Source organism: Physeter macrocephalus, chromosome 3, assembly GCF_002837175.3.
Source record: "Physeter macrocephalus isolate SW-GA chromosome 3, ASM283717v5, whole genome shotgun sequence".
NCBI lineage: Eukaryota > Metazoa > Chordata > Mammalia > Artiodactyla > Physeteridae > Physeter > Physeter macrocephalus.
The window spans coordinates 20197594-20222281 of NC_041216.1; the positions used below are offsets into that span (position 1 = coordinate 20197594).

General features: G+C 54.5%; 1 protein-coding gene across 1 annotated transcript in view; it reads right to left on the bottom strand.

The window, feature by feature from the left end:
• IGSF21 (immunoglobin superfamily member 21) overlaps window positions 1-24460 on the bottom strand; it is a 248486-nt gene extending 224026 nt beyond the window's left edge. Inside the window, exon 1 of the mRNA XM_024125725.1 lies at window positions 24391-24460. Within this exon, the coding sequence (XP_023981493.1) occupies window positions 24391-24460 (70 nt within the window). The remainder of the gene's footprint in view (window positions 1-24390) is intronic.
• Window positions 24461-24688: the final 228 nt, after the last annotated feature.

A 24688-nucleotide genomic window follows, 5' to 3' on the forward strand; every position in this document is an offset into this window, starting at 1 on the left:
AAAAAAAAAAAAAAAAAAAAAAAAAAAAAAAAAAAAAAAAAAAAAAAAGAACAGTCACTGAAGGGGGACGATTCTCCCTCCACGCATTCATTCACTCATTCATTCATTATTCAACTGAGAGTAATTGGCAGGCACTCTCCTAGGTGCTAAAACATACGTTATCTCTCACTAGTTTGTAGCTCCTTAAAGGTATGGACCACACCTGTGCTGCTCACTGGTCTGTCCTCAAAGCCTGGCAAGTAATATGAGCTTCATAATACGGGATTTATCACACTTAATTCTCACCTGCGAAGAAAAAAATTCTTAGTCACATTTTACTGTTAGGAAACTGAGGCTCTGAGAGGTAAGGGGACGGGCCCATGTGGTCATTACGAATTCATTCATCAGGAAATACATAATAGTTGTGCACCTATGATGTGCCAGCAATGAACAAGAAGACAAGGCCCTCAGGGGCTTCCAGCCCAATGGAGGAGTCGGTTGTGGTCAAATAGTAAATATGCTGGCAATGGGTAATTATAAACCGAGGTGGGGCTCATGGTGGGAGAACCATCATTTCGTATTCTAAGCTGTGTGGGCCTGAGCCTGTGTCATGGACAGTCAGGTGGTAGAGGGAAGGACTGATGGTGAGAAGGCAGCATTTATCTGATGCAGAAATTGCGAACTCAGAGAGGTGAACTGACTTGCCCAGGACCACACAGCAGGTATGCAGTGAAGCTGGAGTTCAAGCCCAGTCTCTCTGCAAACCCACTCCTTCTACCACATCAGAGAATTGGGAAAGACCTAAGACAGCAGACAGCAGTCGGACGACAAACTGTGTGCTGGTCAGTAGAAGCCAAATGGAGCTGGGGGCCCTGCTCCCCACGATCTGGGCGCCGCAGGGCAGAGGCCTGGCATCACCCCCAGCCTCAGTGAATGGGTGTCTTAAAGCCAAATCCCGCTTTCTCTTCCCCCTCCTCCTCTCCCTTTATGGAGACGCTAATTTTAGCCAGCCACATAGGCAGCCTGAGCTTTTAAAAATGGACTGATTTAGGCTTTTCCTTAATTGCTCCAAAAAAGTGCTTCGCATCTAGTGGGGAAGAGAATGAATATGACTCTATTTAGGTTAAAAATTTAAAGCCAAATTCTCACTGGTCTGGCAAGAAGAGAGGAAAGCACTTAAGCCCGTCTCGGTGGTCTCCCCACCCCCAGCCCTTCCCCCGCCACTCAGAGCCTCTGTGTCTGCCTCACAGGCCTAGACCCTGCCAGGGGAGAAAGCAGGGATGCACCGGGAGCCTCACCAGCCACTCAAGTGAGGGCAGGGCACTTTTGAAGAATGCACAGGGGAGATTTGCAAAATCTCCTTCCCTGACAGCCCCAAGAGGTGGCCAGGGCCCAGAATCCACTGATGGGGCAAAAGTCTGAAATCATTTACCAGTTCTTGAAGTTAGCCCATCCCTGGGTCATCTCAGCCATCCTCCGTCTGCAGGCTGGGGCTGCCAAGGCTCAGCCCAGGTTCAAATGCTGACCTTCCCAAAGGTTCTCTAAGAATTCCATTCAATAAACACTGAAAATCTGCCATGTGCCACGTACCATGCTTAGTGATGAGAATCCAACAGTCAATGAGGCAGAAATGCCCACAGGGCTGACCATAAATGTATGTGTTCCCCTAGTCATAGTTCAGTGTGGTTTGGCTCACTAACTATCACTTCATCCATCTACCCATCCAACCATCATCCATCTATCCATCCATATGCATCATCCATCCAGCCATCCACCCATCCTCCACCCATCCTCCATCCAGCCTCCATCCAGCCTCCAGCCTCCACCCATCCAGCCTCCATCCATTCATCTTCTATCCATCATCCAACCATCCTTCCATCTTCCATCCATCCATCTATCTTCCCATCCATCCATCCATACAAATATTTAATAAGTACATATACTGTGCCCAGAACAGTGCTAGGTACTAATGTTACAAAAATTAATAATACAGAGTAAATAAGACAAACAGAGACACTGTCCTTATTGATTTCATGGGGTGGATGAGGCAGGCAAGTAAACAAGATATTTACTGAGGCAGAGACAGCATCTGGCTACCAAAAATAAACACACACACACACACACACACACACACACACCCTGGCCCTGCCGCATAACATGGAATTGTCTCTGGAGGCAACTCCCCCCCCCCCCCCCCGATGACATTTCCTAGATGCCTGTCTATTTTCTCTTCCCTATTCCACTGGCTGGAAAGGAGCCCTATGGAGCCCCAGAAGATGGCAGAGTCACAAGATATAAGGAGCCTGGATCTCTGAGTCTCCACATGGAGGAAAAGCACCCACCTTCAAAAATAAACACACACACACACACACACACACACACACACACCCTGGCCCTGCCGCATAACATGGAATTGTCTCTGGAGGCAACTCCCACCCCCACCCATGGATGACATTTCCTAGATGCCTGTCTATTTTCTCTTCCCTATTCCACTGGCTGGAAAGGAGCCCTATGGAGCCCCAGAAGATGGCAGAGTCACAAGATATAAGGAGCCTGGATCTCTGAGTCTCCACATGGAGGAAAAGCACCCACCTTCAAAGATACCCACAATGTAAGTTAAAAATATTCTTTTTGAGACTGTGCCAGTGAAATTTGGGGGTTCATTTGTTACAGCAGCAAGTGTCACCCTATCTAGTATAATTACATTTCACAAAGCACCTTTCTGTAAGTGAATAAAGGGATAAAGACATGTGATTTGATTCTTATAACAACTGCATGTGGCAGCTAATCGTTGCCCCCATTTATGGATGAAAATCCCGAGGCAAAGAGAGGCGAAGCAACTTGCTCAGAGCCACACAGCTGGTAGGTGGTGGGCCAGGCTTTGAACTTTACTCCCATATCCATTCACTTTATGTGACAACGTGCTCCTAGCTGGGGTACAGATAGGGAACCTCAGGGTGAACAGGAAGGGCGACATCTTCACCTCCCTCTGGGTGCAGAAGTTGAGCTGGGGCATTTATCCCAGGGCCATCAGTGTGGTTTCTGTTACCAAGACACATGGAGGAGAAAACTAAAAATCTGCCCTGGGTGTTTCCCTCCCCATGCCGGACCAGAGGTCCCGAGCTGGGCCCCTTTCCCCAGCAGTCGCTGTCCTTCTGCAGGGGCTTTTCTCAGTCCATAAGAGGAGCCCCTTTCCCTCCTCTCAGGACAAGAAGAAGCAAGGATAGGAGACACTGGGTTTCCACCCCTGGGAGGCAGCCGGCTTCCTTCAGAGGCCTGGCCCAAGGCTGGTTTCCACCCCTGGTTTGGCAGCCAGGCAAACCACCAAGACATCTCCATTGGCCGGCCCAAGGCCGCCAGAGCTGAGGGGGCTCCGGGCCCCCCCTCCAGGCTGTCAGAGCCATAGTCAGAGCTGGTGGGGCCACTGGAGCAGAGTGGCTGACAAGAGGCAGCCAGACAGGAACAAGTCCTGGACTTGGTGGTGGCAGGAAGCCCCACTGCAACCCCACAGAAGGGCTGCTGCTCTCCACTGAAGGCCTGGAGTCAAGTTCCTTCTCAGATGACGTTATATTCCTCCATGATTGTCTGGCTATCAGACAAGGAGATGCTGCTGTGAAATGAAGGATGCTGAGCTTTTGAGAGCAGCATCTGGGTGTGAATCCACGCTCTGACACTCACCGACTGTGTAACCTCGGACAAGTCACTAAGCCTCTCTGAGCCCCTCAGTTTACCTATCTGTAAAATGGGACTAATAATGCTTGTGTCACAGGGGATAGGGAGAGGATTAAATGGCATAGCAGGCAACTGATAATTTAAGAAGGGACAAACAGAATCTGAGAATGTTCTAGCTAGAAGAGCCCTGAGAGATCTGGGAGGGAAAATGAGGCCCACAGGGAGTCAGCCACTAACCTTGGGTGGAACAGAAAGGCAGGTGCTTATGATTTATCCTTCCTGCTTTGGTTTTTCCACCTTTTCCTCTGCCTCCCTGTCTCCTTCCCACAGGAGCTCCTCGTCCTGGTGTGGAGAGTGGAACCGAGGAAGGGGAGGGGAAGAAGCGGGAGACCTGTCTCTGAGACCCTCGTCACACTCAGAGGCTGGATCACATGGGTTTTCCCACGGCTTTTGCAGGGCGTGGTCGATGCTTTTGCTGGTCAGAGATGGCGCCAGATGCTGGCGTTGCTACACCTGAGCTGGTCCCTCACGTCTCATGTCTGTTCCCCTCTGTTCATGGGGGCCAAACGTCCACCGCGATGGCCGTGCCCTCAGGGCCTACCGTGCGGGGCACTGGCCCTGATCACGCTGTCCTCTCCCTCACACCTCACACCCACCCAAGAGGCACCAGCTCCTGCCCTCCACCCACCACCTTATTGCTCAGCCTCTGAGCCTTCACTGTGGGCGGGCGTGTGTCTGGGCCAAGAGCCCAGAGAGGGTCAGTGCCCAAGTGAGAACCTCATCCGGGCCCGGCAGTTGAACCAATGTCCAACCCAGAGCCCTCCATTCATGGGAGGGGTGGAGGGGGAGCACAGTAGGACTAAGTCTATGGCGGAGGCCCTTGGGAAGACTGGAGGGGTCCCCTCTGCTGACCCAGTCCTCCTTTCCTGCCTCTCACCCCTCTCCCACCCCCCATCCCTCCTTCCTATTCCCAAAAGGGGTCAAAGTTCTCCATCCTGGCGCCCTCCCAGTTGGTCCACGGTCCTGTCACTTTCTCTCCCTCCTTCCTGCCCCAGGCTCCGCAAGTGAGGAAGTCTCCCCGCTCGCTCCCTGTAATGCTATACCGCTAATAAGATTAAAACATACCTCCCTCTTACAGCATCGGTTCATAGCACTGATTTACCGTTGCTCCCCGGCTGCTACAAAACGGATGCATGGGCTGCCACCTTAATCTCTATCCAACTCCTCGCTGCTGGGGAATAACTGCTAATTAATACCTTTCTGCTTCCCGACGCCTGCCAGCTCTGAGGGCCATCGACACTCTGTGGGCTCCCTGCCACCCGGCCACTCACCTCCCCCCTCGCTTGGGGCTCCAGCCCCAGGCCACAGGCACCCTGGGGGTCCAAGGTGGAACAAGAGAAGGTGGGCTTTTCCCCCTCTCTTGGTCCTCCCACTGGACACGCAACACAGATAGACACAGCGAGCCAGCAAGGGGCGGAGCCTAATGCAGAAGGCGCTGAGCCAGACCTCGGTCCAAATCCCAGCTCCTAGCCACACCAGCTCTGAGATGTTCACCTCTGAGTCCCAGGCTCCTTGTCTGCAAAATGGAGAACGCCACAGGACCCGCCTCCTAGGGACGCGCAAGAATTAAGGGAGAACAGGTCAAGAACGTACCGAACACAGTCCCTGGCCTCCTGCTTCCTTGGGGCCTTTGTCCCAGGCCTGGAGGGGGTGCCATCACCATGGGCCAGCTGAGCTCACAGCACTGGTAGCAGGGAATGGCAGGTGGTCATTCTTAATGCTGGGGAGCAGGGTCCAGGGAAGACCCCATCAGAGGAAGTTAGCTACAGACATGCAGCCCAGTCAGGAGACGCCAACGCCGGAGCTCAGTGAGACTTTCCCTGCTTCTTTTCTTCCCCCTTTTCAGCTCAAAAGGCACCTCCTCCAAGAAGCCTTCCTGGACCACGCAACCTAGAGAAGCTGCTCTGTCCCTAAGCCCCTGACTATCGCATAGCCCCGCGTTCTCCTCACAATATGGCATCATCCAGAGTTAGGCTATTTACCTATGTGTTTATTTCTGCCTCGCCCACCAGGATGTCGGTCCCATGAGGCCTAAGCTCTTGACTGTCCCATTCACATTGTCTCCCTGGGCACGTAGTAGGAGATCAAAAAGTATCTGATGAATGAATAACAAGTTCTCCATTAGTATTAGCTAATAATAATGATGATGATAAGCAAGGTTATCACTTCCCTCTCCCCTCAAGTGAAGAGCTGATTAAATGCCCTCTCTCCTTTAGTGGGGGATCCTATTAAAAAAACCATTGCTACTGTGTATTCAGTGTCTACTAGGTGTCAGTTGAGAAACTGAGGCTCAGAGCAGTTACACGCCTTGCCCCAGATGACACATCTAGCGGTGACTCAGCTGCCATTCAGAACGAGGTGGGCCACGCATCCTAAGCACTCTACCCGGCCCCCTCATAGGGCACAGCACGTCCCACCAGGAGGGAAGGGGAGAGCTGCTTCTCTACCAAAAATATCTGGATGCCAGTGTTTTCCTCCTCGAAGCCCGACAGCCTACTGAGAGCAAGGCATTCCCTCTGGTCGCTGGTGGCTATAACATGACCAGCCTGGGGAGGAAAGTCAGCCTGATCTTGGACGTTCACGGTCGCACAGAGAGGGTCAAGAACGCAGGACCAGGTGCATCTCACTTTGGACTTGCTCCTCCACCTCTCTGAACCAATGCCCTCTAGGGGTAGCTGCAGGACCAGACGGGGTTAGGGATGTGTGAACACACAGAATTATCAATCTAAATCCTCAAGTCTGCCTTTACCTGCAGGACAGCCGGGCTGGGGGCCCCGCTCTGTGAGGGAAGGAGGTGGCAGCCGTCTGCCTCCCCGGGCCGGAAGAGGTGGTGGTGGGGAGGGAGAGGAAGCCCCAGGACTGGGCCTGGCAGATGTGCCAGCAGAAGCCAGCACGGGTGCTTTCGATAAAACATAACGAAGCGTGGGATCATTAAATATTTCCTCTAATTCCAGGCTCCCATGGGGGTAGGGTAGACCAGTTGGGCTGGCAAAGGAGAAAGGTTTATAGGGGGCACCCTGAGGCTGTCTGGGGGTCGGGGCAGGCACAAGTTGAGGGGGCAACAGCACCCAAGCCTCTGGACCAGGGCCGGGGTGGGCGCAGGGCTTTCTCACAGGCCTCCCTTCCGGCTTGGAAAGAGGCGGAAATCAGAGGCTTTTCTCCCAGAAATGGTCCCCTCCTGCCGGGGACCTGGTACAAGCCACTGGCCCCTCTGGGCCTCAGTTTCCCCGTACGTAGCGTGAAACGAGTGTTGAATTTAACAGAAAAACGCTAGAACCTCCTCTAGCCCTGAGGACGTTGATACTTCCTCCCCATCATGCAATCCACTCATTTTCAAATTCCTTCATTCAGAGTAAAGCTGAAGTAGAAGCCAGTCTGGAAAAGAGGCAAAGCAGAGCTCCTGGCTCGATTTGGGGACCAGGGCCCCCTTAACCATTACCTTGACTCACATTCTGGCTGCCCAAAGTGGGATGGGGGTACCTCCATGGGAGACTGGGGTTCCAAGGAGCACAGTTTGAAAACCGTGGGTCTGCCAAATCCTGCCTAAACTCCCCCAACTCCAAGGCCCAGCTCGTGTCCCAGAACTTCACTGGAGGCCTCCCTGATCATGAAACTCCCCTGGTCACTACCAAACATATCCCAGTTTTCGCCATCCTAACATTCACTGTGGCCAGTGATTATGCTTCTTTACTTGTTTGCAGCCAGGGTTGCACAGGGTCTGAGACATAGTAGATGCTCAATGATAGGGCCCCTCCCTGACCCCACACATCTACACTTGGCCAGCACACTTACCAGGCCCTAGTCTTCTTCATAGCGGTTATTACTTCCTCCGTTATATATTCATGTATGTACTCTGGAAGGTAAGCTCCAGGAGGGCAGGCTTTATCTTTATCTGTTTCTATTCACCACCATATCTCTAGTGCCTAGCACACTATCTGGAACGTGGTAAGTGTCCAGTTTGTCAGATGAATGAAAGGATGGTTGAATGGATGGATGGATGGATGGATAGATAGATGGATATATGGCCAAAAAATATATGGCCAAAGAAAGAAGGAATGAATTCTCCCTTTCTTCCCTGAGTGGGTATGAGTCAGCCAGGCATAACAGGTTCATTCAGAGCTCAAAATGTCTTTGACATGAATCTCCAATGACGCTATAAGCACTGGAAAGGCAACTCTATCCTTCTTCCAGATCCCACAGCATCCACACGGGCTCTTATCAGTTCCATAAACACTTACTGATGCCTGCTCTGTGCCAGAACTACACCAGGTACAGGAAGCATGGAGATGAGTTACAAATGGCATCTGTGCCCCATGGTGCTGTGAACATAGTAGGTGCACAGAAAATGTTCGTTGAATAAATGATGTCTAAAGTGAGACCTGAATGATGAGTAGGACTTAGTCCGAAGAAGGAGGTAGTTTCCAGCCAAGGGAATGACAAGTGCAAAGGCCCTGGGGCATCTAGGAGCACCAAGTCTTTGGTGCTGAGGTCCTATGTGGCAGGAGGGTTAGGCTTTGCGTCCAGATTCATGTCCTCCCAAGTGGTTCCCCACAGGTGGCACCCAGTGCTCTTCCCAGAACTCTGTGCACAATAGGTCCCCTCTGAGGTCATGCTTTCTGGGGAATGAGAGGGAGGGGTGATGAGCCATAGCCCCTCCCATTGCCGTGAACATCTCCCTGGCCACCTCCACGCCCACTGAACCCCACACTCATCTGCTCGGACCCACTCACTGCCCTAATTTAACCACTGCAAATACCTCTTCTGTCTCCTTTCCAACGGAAATAACGTTATTTAAGTAAAGCCCTTTAAATTTTAAAGAGCTGGGTTGGACTTCCCTGGTGGCGCAGTGGTTTAACAATCCGCCTGCCAGTGCAGGGGACACGGGTTCGAGCCCTGGTCCAGGTAGATCCCACATGCCGCGGAGCAACTAAGCCCGTGCGCCACAACTACTGAGCCCACGTGCCACAACTCCTGAAGCCCGCGTGACTAGAGCCTGTGCTCCGCAATAAGACAAGCCACCACAATGAGAAGCCCACGCACCACAACGAAGAGTAGCCCCCTCTCGCCGCAACTAGAGAAAGCCTGCGCTCAGCAACAAAGACCCAACGCAGCCAAAAATGAATAAATAAATAAATAATTTTTAAAAAAATAATAAATTAAATAAATAAATAAAGAGCTGGGTTGTGTGCTCTCTGCGGGAAGCTTTTAGCAGCATGCTGGAAAGAAATAATAATGAGGCCAGAGACAACAGAGCAGAGCTGAGCTGCCACCCAGTGTCTGCCCAGGCAGGGGGTCCAGAGCCAGGTCCCACTGCTGCTGGAGCCCCTGATGCCCTCCCCCAGAGGCACGTAGGAGCAGGATGGGAGGTCCAGAGAGCCCCAGAATCACAGAAGGTCAAGTTGGAAGGGATCTCTGGCAGAGAAGCAAGAAGGCAGAGAGGACAGAAAACAGTTAAAGCGTGAGACATCCTACGTCAAAGCTCAACCGCTTAGTAGCTGTGCAAACCTGAGCAAGTGGCTTAACCTCTCTGATGATATAGGACTTTCCCCAACACCTCAGTGGATTAGTCATCCCCTCTTCTGCGTTCCCATGAGGACTTGGTAGCTATTTCAATTTTAGAACTTTCAATATTATTCCATAATTTATTTGTTCGCCTGCTTTTCTGCCCCAGGAGACCGTGGACTCCCTGAGGACAGGCACTGGGTCTCATTTGCATCTTAGTGCCAGCCCTGGCACAGGGCGCCACTCAGGGCAGGTGCTCAGTGAACGCTACTGAATGGAACTGAAATGAGGCCGAGTTTGTGCTCCCAGGAAATGAGCGGCTATTGGAGCATATCCTCCTCACAGACAGCTGCTCTTAGCAACGTCGCCTGGAGGCAGCATGCTTCATCCCAAAGGTGGGAATTGGGAGGCATCAAATATGTCTTAAAGGAAGTATTTTGGACCTAGACGACAGTACTCTCCTTCCCAATCTTATTATCCATCCAAGAATCTTAGAACTGGGTCATCCAGACTCACTCCTTTGTTTTACGGACCTAAGGCTCAGAGGAGTGGGGGAGGGTAAGCGAGTGATGGTGCAAGTTGATGGAGGAGTTGAAATCAGATCCAAGGCTGGTGTCCTTTCTACCAAACCGATGTTTTCTATGGTCGCTTGCAGGATGAGGCCAAGTGGCACAGAGAAGCTTTTATAAAAATTCAAATGGTCACATGTTTAATATGAATTAAGAAAAAAATATGTCTACTCAGTACAACAAGCCTCTACACTATTCCTTTGTAAAATACAAATGAAAATAGAGGGAATCAGTTTAAATTTGCTTTTAAGAAAATCGTGATGTAAGCAATGACCTGGGTGGGATGTAGGTAGGGTCACGAAGGAGGTGACTGAAGTTTGACGGTCTGCACTGGGCCAGGGCATGGCTCAGAGCTGGCGCCCAGGAAGCACCACTCCACCACCCAGGGACAGGGGCGTGGCGGGCAACAAAAGCTCCCCCTGAGACCCAGGCCCGGGCCAAGGAGTGGCCCAACAGCGCTAGGGTGGATGTCCTGCAGCCCGCACATAGGGGAGGTCCAGCCTGCAGGACACGGTCCCATATTCAACTGGAGACAAGTCTCATCTAAGTTCATGTGAACAGTCAGGTAGATGGAAAGGCAGCTGAACTAAGCAATGTCACCTCCACCGACTTGGACGCCGAGACCCGAGGGGGCCGTTGGAGTTTTTCCTAAGGAATATTGACCTCCAGTGAGCGATCGATGCCCCCCTCCAAAGGAGCACGCTGTCACTGAGTCAGTGGGCAGGGCTGAGACCGACCTGCAGGGGGACAGGGCTGTAGCAGGGCTGGGGGAAGATGGCAGTGTCGACAGACGGCATGCGGGCAAGGGGCAGGGGCACTCTGTCTTGCCCGGAGCACTTCAGAGAATAAATAAGCCAGGGAAGAAATTGCTGCTGCTATTTGTCACAGCTATTTCAGCAAAGCACCGAATGTATAAGCGTCTAGAAGTTCAACCGGCAAAATTAGTCCTCATCAAGTCAATCTGAACAGTCAAGGTAGACGGAAAAAAGGGCCGGACAAAGGAAAATAGAGGGACACGAGGACAGTCCCCTGAGCCAACTGAGAAGCTGGGAGCCAAAGGGGCTGTTGGTGGCAGTTTTCCCAGGAAACAGTTACTCCATTCAGAAGCCAGCCACCCACCCCCCGCACCCAGACTCCAGCGACTTGCTGAGAAGGTCCCTCTAAATGTAGAATTGGCACTCTCAGCGTTCAGTTGAAGGATAAAGGTCTGATGATCCAAAGGGCTCACGTACTCACTGTTAACTCCCTTCTGCCCCACCTGCAAGGGAGGAAGCAGCGTCTGGCAAGAAAAGCTAAGACTTGGAGAGCACCTGCCTTTCCCCTCGGGAGGAAGGAACTCTGAACCCGTTCATGATGGATGTGGACCAGACTGCACATGGTAAGAGCCAGTGGGACTGGCAGGAAAGATTACCTAAATGGATCTAAGAAGAAAGAACCTCTCTGTGGGAAATGGGGTGGAAACTAGACTGGGGAACGAGGCGTCGGTGTGCCCTGGGGTGGAGTAATCAATCGGTGCGATGGACCAGGGGACAGGGACGTGTACGGACACTGAAGAGTCTTGAGCAGAGACGGCACATCACAACGGTCAATACCAGCAGCGGAGGGTGCAGGCGTTTCCTCTCTGCGAACTGCAACGTTCTCCCAAAGTTACCCGTCCCTTCAAGTTCACGTGCCCCTGAAAGGCCAGTTCCACGTTCGTAAAGCCCCGTACTCATATGCTACGCTTTGGCTCAGGAAAATCTAGCATCTAGCACAGGATGGGCCATACTGGCAGGCATTTTATTACCGTGATTGTTATTAATGTAAGTAGTGACCAATTATTTATGAGCATCACACGTCGTCTCTTTCCATCATCTTAGCAACTCTGTTGGGTATGTAGTGCAACCTCCATTCTCTAGACAGGGAAACTGAGGCTTAGCTTAGCAGGATGGTGTTATAGCTCTGCTCTTTGCTACCCAGCCCACTCTTTTCCCTTCTCCACCCGTTCTGTGCCTGGGAGCCCAACTGCATGGGCTTCCAACCGAGTTTGGTCAATGGGCAGTATCAGCAAGAGACCCAAAGGCAGGAGGAGGATGAAACTGAGGTATTTCTTCCTCCAGCTCCCTGCCAGGTCCCCAGGAGTTGGCTGCAGAGCCCAGAGCCACAGTCCTGCACGCAGCCCTCTTCACACAGCCCTCTCTCCGGTTGCTACAGGTGGTAGTAACTCCCCACTGTTCCCGCCCTCCCTAAACCCTAAAGCCAGTAGTCCCTTTCATAAGCCCTTCACGGACCCCCCCCAGGTTGAGCTTGGTGTTTCCTGCTGGAACCTGGTTGGTACGGAGAGAAAGAAAGTGTCCCCAGATTACAGAGCTTACAAACAGTGGCACTGAAACCCCAGCCCTACTCTGCCTCCAAAGCCCATGTCACTCCATCTGAACTGCAGTTTCTCAGCCACAGACATTCACACCCGCAGCTGCCCAGATTGGCCACATCTGCGTGCCACCTGCTCCACTATGCACTTAACATTTTTCTTTAACTTGACTCATTTTTTTTCACTTAAATAAGCCATTTAAAAAAGAGAGCGAGAATTTAAATCACTGCCCCAAATGGCAAACCAGTCTCACTTGTCTTAAACAGAGGACGACTGAAAAAGAATTACAATGAAGACAAAACACTGTTAGTAAAACTTTTACTCCCTCTGGCTAGCTGCAGGCATGTTGCCCGCACCTGTTTTTGTTGCAAAGAGAGATTAGCAAGCGAGGGGGCGTTAAAGACACGATGGCATCAGCCTGAGGCTTTCTCCTTGGCATAACTAGGAGGACAGCACGAGAAAGGAACAGGGAAGACCCGCCCCCTCTGTGATTCCTTGGTATTTATTGCCCGTGGGGAGGCCCCGCCCACCTCAAGAGGAACCCCGCCCTAGAACTGCACTGTCCGGTGGAGCTTTCCACAGTGACGGAGACGTCTTACCCACAGCTGTGCTGCTCAATAGAGGAGCCACCTGCCACGTGCGGCTCTTGAGCCCGTGAAACGTGGCTGGTGTGGCTGAAGAACTGAATTCTGTTTAATTCGGTTCAATAAAAGCCGAGACACCTTGTTGAGTTTTAATGTAAATGTCAGTTGTCACACACAGCTCCATGTTGAACACAGCTCTGGCCTGCAAGCCCCATGAGGGCAAGAACTCGCCTATTCATTCTCCTCTGGATTTCTAGAACAGCACGGTGCCTGATTGCCAGGAGCATTCGATTAATTCTCGATGCACCAGTGGATGAATCGGTAAATGAATGAATGAATGAACTGTACTGCTTCTTGCAACAAGAAACTGCTCTCTGCATTCACGCTGCCCTGGGAACCACTAGCTCTTCCTGCTTAAGTAACTCTACTCCTCCCCACCCGGTTGCTTGCCTCTCTCTCCTCCCACCAGGCTCCTCAGTGGGGAGACAGGCTTAGGAATTCGACTTCAGACATGGCCTCTTCCTCTCCAAGCTGAGCTCGGGTCCACTTCTCTGCTGCCCCCCAGCAAACAAAGCAGCTGCTGTGATGCGGTTGCTTTTGCTGCCCCCATCTCACTCCCCCCGCCCCTGACTGGGATATTAGGTGCTTGGTGACAATTAGCAAGGTATCACCTGCTTCCGTAGAACCAGGCACCTGGCCTTGGGCTTCGCTATGGCCTGAATACCCACGTGACAAAATCCTGCGAACTCCGGCACCGAGCACCAGCTCCAGATGCGGACGCCACCCACCCTCTGGCCATGCCAGCCTCTGTCTTCACCTTGCCAGGGCATCCGAGCCCCTGCATCGCCCCCTCCCCGCGCCCAGCCCTGCGCGATGCCAGGGCAGCCGGTGATGGACGCCTTCCTTTGGGGCAGCATTAAGGAGGAAGAGATGGTGCTTGGAAGATAATGGAGGCGCCAATGATCGGTGACAAACAGCCCCGCCGGAGGAGCGCTGAGTGCCTCTGCAGAAAGAGAAACAAAAGGGCAAAGGGCACAGCTTGGCAAAGGAACAAAAAAAAACCCAACAGCTCAGCCGCCTCTCTCCCTGGGGACTCCCAAGCTGCTCCTGTGATGTATGAGGCTGGGGGTTGCTCTCCGCCGGAGTGACGCCAAGATCCCCACCCAAGTCTGGGCCACCCTGATGTTCCCCAAGCAAGGCTCTTGGGTGGTGGGTCTGGCTGACTGAGCCCTGGGATGGCCCCCAGGACCTCGAGGGAGAAGACCTGCACACCCCCCCCACCCCCCCCCCACCACCACGCACACACACATCACGCACGGTGTGGGCGCCAACGGGCAAGTCACTCTCTCTGGCCTCAGTTTTCTCAGCTTTAAGATGGGGGAAAGGATATAGTGCATTTAATTTCCCAGCTCCCTCCTGGCCCCAGTGCTCTGTAATTCCAAACCTGAGGACTCGCTCCATGTGGCCAACCTACAACGTACCCCTCCTCCTGGGCACTGGGGCTTAGTAAACACTTCTTCCTCTTCAGACCTGGGGGCACTCCAAACGTCATTATAACAGCAGCAGCCACTTTTCCCACACCTGCTGTGTGCTAGGTACCCTGCATACAGACCCCTCGTATTATGGGAATGTCCCCTTCCCAGCAGCCCCACCCCACAAAGCCACCACGATGAGTCGCGTGTTCAGTTGCAGACATCAAGGCTGAAAGCAACACAGAGGTTATCAGAGCTCACACACTGGATAAGTGGTGGAGATGGGATCTGAACTCAGGCCAGACCCCAGAGCCCAAGCCCCCCTGGGGATGTAGATGTTTCTCCCAGGAGAGGCTTCCCCCATCACACTTGGTTCAGGCTCAAGCTGGAACAGCTCCATTCCAGGCGGGGGCCTGGTTTCCCCTCCTTGCCAGGTCTGGACACTGTGGGAGAGGTGGGTAGTGTCCAAATAATGGCATTCCTGCCACGAGGCCAGTGTCTCTTGGGGCACCCCAGAGCACTCATTTATAACACAATGGCGTTCCAAAGAGTTTCCGGCTTCAGGTGGCCCAGAAAAGCCAAATGAATCTTCCTAGAGCCCTGCTCTGGGAATGTCACTCCTCTCTCTTCAACTGCCCCCCGTAGCCCCCAGGCTCAGATCCAGACCCCTCGCCCTGGCGAGCAGGCCCCGGCCAACAGCTTCGACCTCATTCCCCGCTTCTCAGTGAGCACCTCATGCTCCAGCGAGGCCAGCTGCCTCTCTGTCTCCCATCCTCACGCAGCCTGACGGCGCCCTCGTTCCCCCCTCCAGGGCTTTGCACGTGCTGTCCTCTGGCCTGGGATTCCCTCCTTACCTCCCAAGATTGTTTCAATCCCTCAGAGCCTTCCTGGGCCACGCCCTTTAGTTTCCAAGCGTTTATTCTTGGTGTCCTTGTATTGGCCATTTATTATACATAATCTTTTATTGCTCTCAAATGAGCCCGTGCTGTGTGGGGTGGCCAACGAGCCAAAACCCCTTAAGGGAGGCTTCTGCCAATCCAGAATGAGGTTGGCACAGCTGCTCAATTAACAGAAGTGACTGGATCCCTTGACTTGACTCCAAAGTCAGCTTCCAGGGGAGGGAGAAGAAAGTGCGAGCCTACTGAGCCTCTCAGAGCGAGCCCATGGCCAGCTGACCCCATCCTGAGGGTCGGGAGGAAGGGAGGGGTCAAGACTGAGGGCTAGTTGCATGCCAGGGGCTTTCGTGTATTCATCTCATTCATCGCCACAACACCCTCTATTTTCAAAAGATGGGGAAACCATGACTCAGAGAGGTAGTGACTTGCCCAAGTATATTCTCTGCTAGGAAGTGGCCGGGCTAGGCTTTGAACCCGGTTCACATGAAAACCAAAGTGTATTCATTACCACCAAGTGGCTGTTCCGCAGAGACAGTGATTGAGGAAGGATGGGCAGGCCCAGCGGCGTGCTGGTAAATGTTTAACAGCTAGCTCTGGGCTGGAGAGAGCTCTGATCTGCAGCGTTTGCTCATTCCATGGTACAAATACTCCTGCCCTGGTCAATTTCAAGCCCCCAATAAGGTAAACTCAGAGCTGGGGAGAGATGTGTAAATCAATGCCCGGGTGTGAATCCAGCTCTGTCCCTCACTAGCAGTGGGACTCTAGGCAAATCACAAGATCTCTCTAAGCCTCATTCCTCATCTGTAAAATGGGGAGACTGTTATCTCCCAAATGGGAGTTTCTGGGAGGCTTTAGTATGACTTTGTGTGAACATGGCTAGCACGGGACTTAGCACATAATAGTTGCCCCATCCTTCCTTCCTTCCTTCCTTCCTTCCTTCCTTCCTTCCTTCCTTCCTTCCTTCCTTCCTTCCTTCCTTCCTTCCTTCCTTCCTTCCTTCCTTCCTTCCTTCCTTCCTTCCTTCCTTCCTTCCTTCCTTCCTTCCTTCCTTCCTTCCTTCCTTCCTTCCTTCCTTCCTTCCTTCCTTCCTTCCTTCCTTCCTTCCTTCCTTCCCCTCCTTCTTTCCTTCCTTCCTTCCTCCCCTTCCTTCCTTCCTTCTTTCCTTCCTCCCCCTTCCTTCCTTCCTTCCCTCCTTCCCCAAACCCTGCACCCATCACCAAACAAGGAGAACCCAGAAGGAACAGGAAGCCCTCTAGTCTTCTCTCCACCTTCTACTGTTGGCTCATCCCCCAGACGCCCGCCGTGATGCCAGTTTGAGTGATGGTGAGCAGAGCTGAACAATGGACACATTCTCACAGCAGAAAGGACTTCCAGAGGTGATTGGGCAGGGCCAGGAAACAGGCCCCGGGCTCAGTGTCTGGACCAAACCCCAGATTCAGGGGAGACATCATTCATTCATCAGTCAGTCAGTCATTCAACAAACACAACTTGTAGATTTGCTCAGAGCCAGGCCTTGCGCCAGAGCCAGCGGTGCAGGGATGCCTGCCGCCCTCAAGAGCTCTCTGTTCAATGGGGAGACCGACCGATGACCATTTCCAGGCCCAGAGGAGGGGTGTTTTAACAGCATGTTGCCAAAGTGCTGCTGGCGGCACTCACAGGGGACACCTGCATCAGCAGGGGTAGGGGGGCTTGTGGAGGGCAAGAAGTGGGTGAGCAGAGACTTGGAGGGAGGTGTGCGGGGAGTCAGGGGCTGTGCTGGCTGAGGGCAGATGTCTGCTCTCTGAGCCAGGAAAGGGCAGAAGTGGGGGAGGAGGTGGAGGGCATGAAGCTGAGGCCAGAAACCTCTGAGCAGGCCGAGTCTGTGGGGCAGAGAGGTGGCGGCTCCGGTCCCCAGGCCGTGTGACTGCATCAGCAACCTCCCCTGTGGACTGGGGATATAATACCCATCTGGGCAGCCGTGGAGGAGGGAGGAGGTCACATCAGCAAAATGGCTACACCAGCACTCAGCTCACAGGGCAAGCTTTCTGGTCAGTTTACTGGCCTGTGAGCTCATGGGGAGCTGACCTGTCTCATTCCAAAAGCCTAGGGGGCGGTGAATGAAACAGCGCAATGGGTTGGGGAGGGAAGGAAGGCTGAGCGTGCAGCCACAAAATCCAGACTCCAGTCCAGCCACCTCCTACCACCATCTTGTCATCTCCCTGAGGCTCAGTTTCCCTGGCCTATTCAGTGGATACAAGAGCAGCCTCCTTCACGTCTGATGTGAGAACTAAATGGAAGGATGGGGGTGGAAGCATCTGGTCAACGCTCCAGTACCACCAGCAGGTAGAGAGTTAGGATGTCTGGAGTCAGAGTATGCATCACTTTGATTATCTGAGAGTCTTCAAGAAAGACAGAATGTAGTTCCAGGAGCAGAAATCTACCAACAGGAAGTTCACCTGTGAATCCAGCCTAACTTTCACACGCCATAAGCCTTTGCATACACTTTTCTGTAGAAAGCCACACGCCCAACACCTCTCCACGTACCCCAGCACCAGGACGCACGTGTCTAAAGGCCAAAGATGCTTTATTCATCCAAACAACCCACGATGAGCGGGTTTTTGGTGAGCACCCACCATGTGTTTTGTGGGGAAGAGAAGAACCAGACGGGGTCCCTGCCTTCATGGAGCTTCTAGTCTACTAGGGTAGGGGACGGGAGGGTCCCAGTGAGACTGGTTCTACCCCCGAATTTCACTGGGAGAAACAACTTGGGCCTTGGGTCTTGACTGCACCCAGTGTGGGTGTGGATGGGGGACGACGCATCGAGGCTCCAGGGAAAAGTCAGGGACAGGCGGGGGAATCAGTCACCCCCAGGCAGCAGGCCGTGAACCGTCCTCCAGGAGTTACCAAGAGTGGTAATCATCAACTCTAAGGCTCATCACGCCTAGGGAGGGTATCCAGTGGAGTCCTTCTCTTATAAGAGGCAGAAATCAACTCCAGACAAAAACAGTAACTGGGGCTTCCCTGGTGGCGCAGTGGTTGAAAATCTGCCTGCCGATGCAGGGGACACGGGTTCGAGCCCTGGTCCGGGAAGATCCCACATGCCGCGGAGCAACTAGGCCCGTGAGCCAGAACTACTGAGCCTGCACGTCCGGAGCCTGTGCTCCGCAACAAGAGAGGCCGCGACAGTGAGAGGCCCCCGCACCGCGATGAAGAGTGGCCCCCACTCGCCACAACTAGAGAAAGCCCTCGCACAGAACCGAAGACCCAACACAGCCAAAAATAAATAAATAAACAAATGTGGGGTTAAATAAACAAACAAACAAACAGTAACTGGTGGAACGTTATGGGGAATTCATGGAACCCAAGGACGAACTGGTGCCTGGTGTTGGGAGGACCCATGCTGCTTGAGCTGGAGCAGCTCTGACGTAACCATGGTTAATACTGGTAACAGACATCTGAGCCCACAGGATTAAGCTAAGAGCTTTGTATGTCATGATTCGTTCCATCCTCTCAAGACCCTGGGAGGAAGGTCCCATCATTATTAGCCCTGGGGAAACCAGCAAAGTACAGCGTCTTGGGGGCCCCCATTGATAAGGGGGACTTTCCAGCAGTTCTCTGTCTTCCTCTGTTCAATATTCAGCTTCCGGGGAGACTCTGTCAGATGGGCTCATCTTGGGGGTGACTTAGCCGATTGTGCCACCTACCAAGATAGCGTGCAATTAGTAGGGTGGTGAATAATTCCCCAAAGCAAATCTGACCTGTTGCCGGGAGAAGTAGGAATGGCTGGCGGACACGCCAAACACCAGATTCCTTTCCTGGGTATCACAATGTCCTTTCCTGCTCCTTTGGGCTGCCACTCTCTAAACCTCTAGCTCCGTACATACTGTATTTATTTGCTCCATCCATGGAATCTTGGCCAATAGGTCTAGGTGATCACGAGCCCCCTCTGCCACCGGACCTCACTGCAAGCGTAAAGGTGGGTTCCACGATCTCACCCACCTGGTTCCTTCCCAGGAACTTCATCTTGAAGACAGACGCCTCTTAGGAATTAATGTCCCATGTTTCACCTCCACTGACATTTATCGGTTAAAGCGGGGGTGCTTTGCACCCTCTTGCATAGGGTAGAAGCTGCTGCATTCCTCCTTTCAGCGAAGAAAAAATAAATCCTTTCTCCTCTCCTCCAGGAGCAGCAGTGTCTTTGGATTGCTTCAGACCTGGGTTTGAAACTCCCGGTTCTTCCACTTAAAAAAGATTCTGAGCCTCATTCATTATTTAAGAAAGAAAAGAAAGGAAGGAAGGGGGGAGGGAGAGAAAGAGAGAGGTATCTTGGGCCTCTTGTCCTCACCTGCAAAACATGGCTAATGATACCGCCTCATGGATTTTGTAGAGCATTTAATGCATAAAGAACATCTAACAGGTGCGTGATAAAAGGGAGCTCTCAGTAATATCACTCTTCTTTCTCCCAGTCTTCAACTAGACTCAAGAAAGACAGCCTTGAGCTGAGCTGGCCCCACCACACACAGTCCTAACTCCAGTTCTTTGCTCACACGGGTTTCCCTCCCTGACACATTAGCCCTTGGCTTATTAATGTTCTCCCTTTGCTTCAAGGTCTAGTTCAAGTTCTCCCTCCTCTCTGAAGCATTCCCTTTACACCCCCCAAGTAATCACTCTTCCCCGAGAACCTCCTGTAGGGGACATCAATCCACTTGGCACCTAGCAGGTATCAACACATTTCCACCTGGATTGTCATTCATCTTTATGGGTACATGCCCGACCTCTCGCCCCACTGGAATGACAGTCACCGTCATAGGTCTTTCTCTTTTCAGATGTGTCCTGCCCACAACAGATGCCCATTCATTCTCTTGATGGTGACAAGGGCTTTCAGGGACACCCCGTCTCCCATCTGTGCAGATGAACATACTGGACAATTTTATCTCACTGGGATTTGGGAAAGAGTAAGGCATCCAGACTGGGCATTGGACACACTACAACCGTCTGTGTGGCTGGAGCCGAGGAAGTGACTGAGACCCCTTCTCACCAGGAGACAGCAGAGCACAGAGGGAAAGAGACAGTCCTGGGTCTGAATCTCAGCTTGCCACTTACTGACTGGGTGGCCGTGCACGAGTCACTTAACCTCTCTGAGCCTCAGCTTCCCCATCTGGAAAGTCACTTTAACTCTCAGGGTGGTTATTAAACAAGACACGAAGAACAAAGCACACGGCACAATGCTGGCACATAGTGAGAGCTCAGTCAGGGCTAAATAAATGAATTTCAAGGGGCCTGGGGATGGAGCAGAGGTGGACTGGGTGGCAAGCCAGGTTAGACGCCTCCATGGATCCCAGGAAACCCAGTTAACAGAACTAACCAGCCTCCTCTTTGTTTGGCTCTTTGGTCTCCGGCTTTGAAGTCACCACTGCTATAACCCAGAAACCCGAGCAAGTCACTTCACCTCCTCCACCGCCCCTCCCCCACCGCCCCTCCCTCCAACTGTAGCAAGGTTCCGGTCTGGGTGAGACAGATGTTCTGAAAAGCTGGGGTAGCCAGGCCAATCTAAGGCATCACTGGTACCCTGCCAGTCCTTGCCCACACGCCCTGTCCAAGGAACACTGGAAGGAAAGAGGGAGCCTGGCGCTGGACCAGGCGGGACCCGGAAGGCGCCAGTACTCATGCCATTAACAAATCTTAAAACTCTGGGCCTCAGCTTCCTAATCTGTGAAAAGAAGAGCTTAAACCCATCTTGCAATGCGCGAGGACTGTGCAGCAGTTAGCACCTGCTGGCCACACTGCAGCTGATCCATGTAATACTGGCTACTGAAAAAAACCAAAACCCCAGCTATGATACAAGGAGAGGAGCAATGCTAGATTGTTTAAGGGGACTGCTGCGGAAAGGTCGTTCCATGCCGGGTCTCGGTACCCGCTTCTACCAGGGCAGCTGCCCTTTTGTGCCTATCAACTTGTCCAAGGCAACAGGTTTAGGGGGTGGTAATCAGTTCCTACACTAAAAGGGTTCTCCTGACAAAAATTAGAAGTTTCAGAACCAATGAAGTAAGTGATCTCGGAGGTCACTTTCAGCTCTTAACATCCCCTGCACTTAAAAAGCAAAAACGAATTCAACCTCTCAGGAAAAACTGCAGTTTGCATCTTGGGTGGGAAGGGAGTGGGGTTTATTGCTGGCGGAGGGGCCAGGCTGGGGGCGGGGCGGGGCGGCAAAGGGGAGCGGGGGCGGAGCGGCCTCTGTCCCCGGCAGGGGCCTTAACTCCGCCGCCAGGGCCTGAGAGGGAGCCGGGCGGGCCTGAGCCCCGCCCCGCGCCCCCGGCGTCGGGTGGAGATGGTGAGGGAGCATAAGTACGTAGTCTTCACGCCAGCTTGTGCACGCACAGCCCCCCCGCAGTCTCGGTGCTGCGGCTTCCTCGGCCCAGCCGAGTCCGCCCCCGCATCCACCCACCCGTTGACACGTGGCTGCCAACAGAGAACTGGAAGGGCCTCTGGCTGGGGCCTTTGGCGCGCCCTAACTCGGCCCCCCCACCGCTAGCCTTCGCGGAGACTTTGCCACGGCCCAAAGAGGCAGGTCCATGAACCACTCTCTTCCTCGCGCCCCCAGTGCCCGGTGCCCTCTCTCTCCCGGGCCACCGCCCAGGCACGAGTGCCTGACTGCCTTCGCAGAAGTGCCCAGACCAGGTAAAATGGGGACTGGCGAGTTAAAAACCAAGTGGGTCTCTCCTCTTGGAGAGTCAGATACTGGGGAGTGGGAGCAGGGGCAGGAACTTCCAGCCCGGCCAGTCCTGTGTGCAGCCGACTGCTTTCTCCTCCCAATGCACGTAGACCCACCTCTCCACAAAGGTGAGCTCCTTTGCTCTGCGGCCCATAGGAACAGAACCGGCGAGGGCGCACTGGCCGTGCCTCTCCCTAGTAGTGCCCGCCATCGCCCGCCACTGGGCAGGCGTGTTTCTGAATGCCTGCCCTGGACTCCACCCTCCCCGCCCTCCGAAGCAGCCCCCTGGCAGGTGGTCCGGCACAGCCAACTGCCAGGTGCACGGCTCTCGGTCACGTCCAGGAAGGGCGCCCTCCCCCGGCAAGCCGGCCTGTTGCATCTCGTACAGACCCTTCCCGTGCTCCCACCCCTTCGTGGGCGCGGATTTGGAGCGCGTAAGGAGGGACCCCACTCTCGAGCACTCTCATCTCTGCAGGGAAGGGAGGGCTCCCCGGCTGCCCAGGACCCCTGCGCGCGCCCCACGCTCGGAAAGTTTCCCATCTGCGATCCGGATCAGCGCTCTCTTTTCACCCTGAGCAGCGGAGCTCAGAGGCCGTGCCGGCTCCCCCCGGCCCAGAGGCGCTCACCCCCGGCGCCCGATCCCCCAGCCTCCAGCAAGTTGCAGAGGCGGGCGAGGGGAGTGGAGGCGCCAAGACGCGGGCTCAGCTCTCCGCAGCCCCGCAGCCCGAAGAACGCTGCTGGCGGGTTCTGGGGAAAATCGCAGGGTGGGGTCCTGACGGAGCGGGGTTTCCCACCAAAGCCTTTCCCATCAGTCGCCATCCTCACCCCTGCCGCGTCTCGCTGGTTCTGCGCATTCCGGGGAAAAGGGGTGCTCCCCTCCTGCCCCCAACCATCCCCGCTCCCTTCAATGTCCAGGTGAGGGCTCCAGGTGCCTTTCAACAAAGCCCAGTGCCCTCTCCGTTGCGCTGGAACCGGGACACCACCCCCTCCCCGCCCCCATATAACCTTTCCCTCTAGAGGCATCCGAGGGAGGGAGCCGTCACCCCAAAGTTGGGGGGAGATTTTCATCCACTTTGGAAAGTCTGTTGTTCCAAGGGTAGGGGGACAAAGTACAGGGCTTGCATTACTTCTGGTTTACACCAACCCCTCCCCGCTCTCTGCCAGCAGGACCACCATTCAGGCTCGAATTCTGCAGCTTCTCCCATCAGCAGACCAAGCACTCTTCAAGGACCTCGGGGTAGAGGGGGTGCGGTTATTTTAGGGGGGACACCCCTTCCTGGAAGGCACTCTCAGAGTTTGGCTAAGCACCTCCCGGTGGGGCAAGGCACACACACGGCAGAGGACAGAGATGGTTCCCCCACCTTCATCACCCAGTTGGGCCAGGGACTGAGACCCTACTGGTCACAATGGCTACGTTTTGGCACCCCGCATCCTCCTCCGCCTCCGCGGCAGAGCCAGGATGTAACTCCAGACGGGCTGGTTCTGGGCATCCAGGTTTGGTACTCGGCTTAGGGGGGAATCGCGGACGCGCACCCTCTAGTCTCCGCGCCCACGGCTCTTTGCCGGTCCAGCCTCCCTCCCGCCCGGCTCGTAGCGAATGTGTTGGCTCGCTGCCCGAAAGGTGCCGGGGTCGCCAGGTTGGACTGCCGCGCTACTTAAGAGCCACCAGGCGGCGGCGCCGGGCTGGAAGCATCGAGGCTTCGGCGAACCCTGGACCCTGGAGCTGCGGAGGCACCAATCACTCTCTCTAGGGACCTCCTTCCAATGCGTTCAGCCCAGCCGGGACCAAGTCCATGCGGGACGCACACACACCGCTGCTCACACCTTCTCAGCCCCCGGACGCGTCCACGCCTCCCTCCACACTAGAACCACACACTCCACTGCAGGCACACACGCTCCTGGCCCACGAAGCAACACAACCCCCGCATGCCTGCACCTCCACACATCCCAGAGACGTACACTCCTGCTCAAGGGTCACATTCCCTCCTCCTATGCACACACGCCCCGTGCCCCCCCCCAACAGAAATAGAGCCACTCCCTGTCACACATCCCTAAAGGGACCCATACACTTGGGACACGCGTGCAACAGCACACCTCACACACTCATCCACCCTGTAACACGCTCACACATACGATGACACGAGCTCACACACTTCACACCCTCACCGAGAAGCTGGCACCCGCTCACACCCCCGAACACTGGCTCACACGCCTTCTCACACACACACCTTCTCTGTGTAACTGACATGGACACTCAAACACCCCTCCAGACACTCGCTCGCTCACACACCATCACACACACTCACATCTCCAAAGGCACTCCGGCAGCCTCTCCACACACAGCTCCCTCCCGGACACCCTCACACAGAGACGCAACAAAGACACACGCTCATACACACGCGTACACGCACACCCTGGCACAGACCCACGAGGGCTCTCTTGAAAGGAGACATCCTCCCTCCCTCGTCAAGCAGATCACCTCTGCAGGCCCCCACGCCGGGAGCGGGGCTCGGACCCGGAGCCTCTCCGGAGCGACCCTGGCCCGCGCCCTCCGCCAGCTGCGCGCCCCCGCGCGCATCCCCAGCCGGGGCTCCGGCCCGCGCCCGCGCACTCACCGCGCGCCAGGTCCAGGATCGCTGTGAACAGCAGGCAGACGCAGCCGCGGAGGCTCGGGGCGGCTCGCATGGTGCCCGGCAGCTGGCGGCGGCGGCGAGGCGGCGGCGGCGGCGGCGGGGCCCCTCGCCATGGGCTCAGGCGCGCTCCTGCCTCCGGCCGCCGGCCGAGGCAGTGGCGGGCAGCACGGGGCGCCGCGGGGGCGCCCCCATGCCGTCGCGGCCGGGCCGCCCGGGCGCCGGGCTCGACTCGGCTCGGCCTCTGCCGGGCGCCGCGACCCTCGCGCTCGGGCCGACCTCC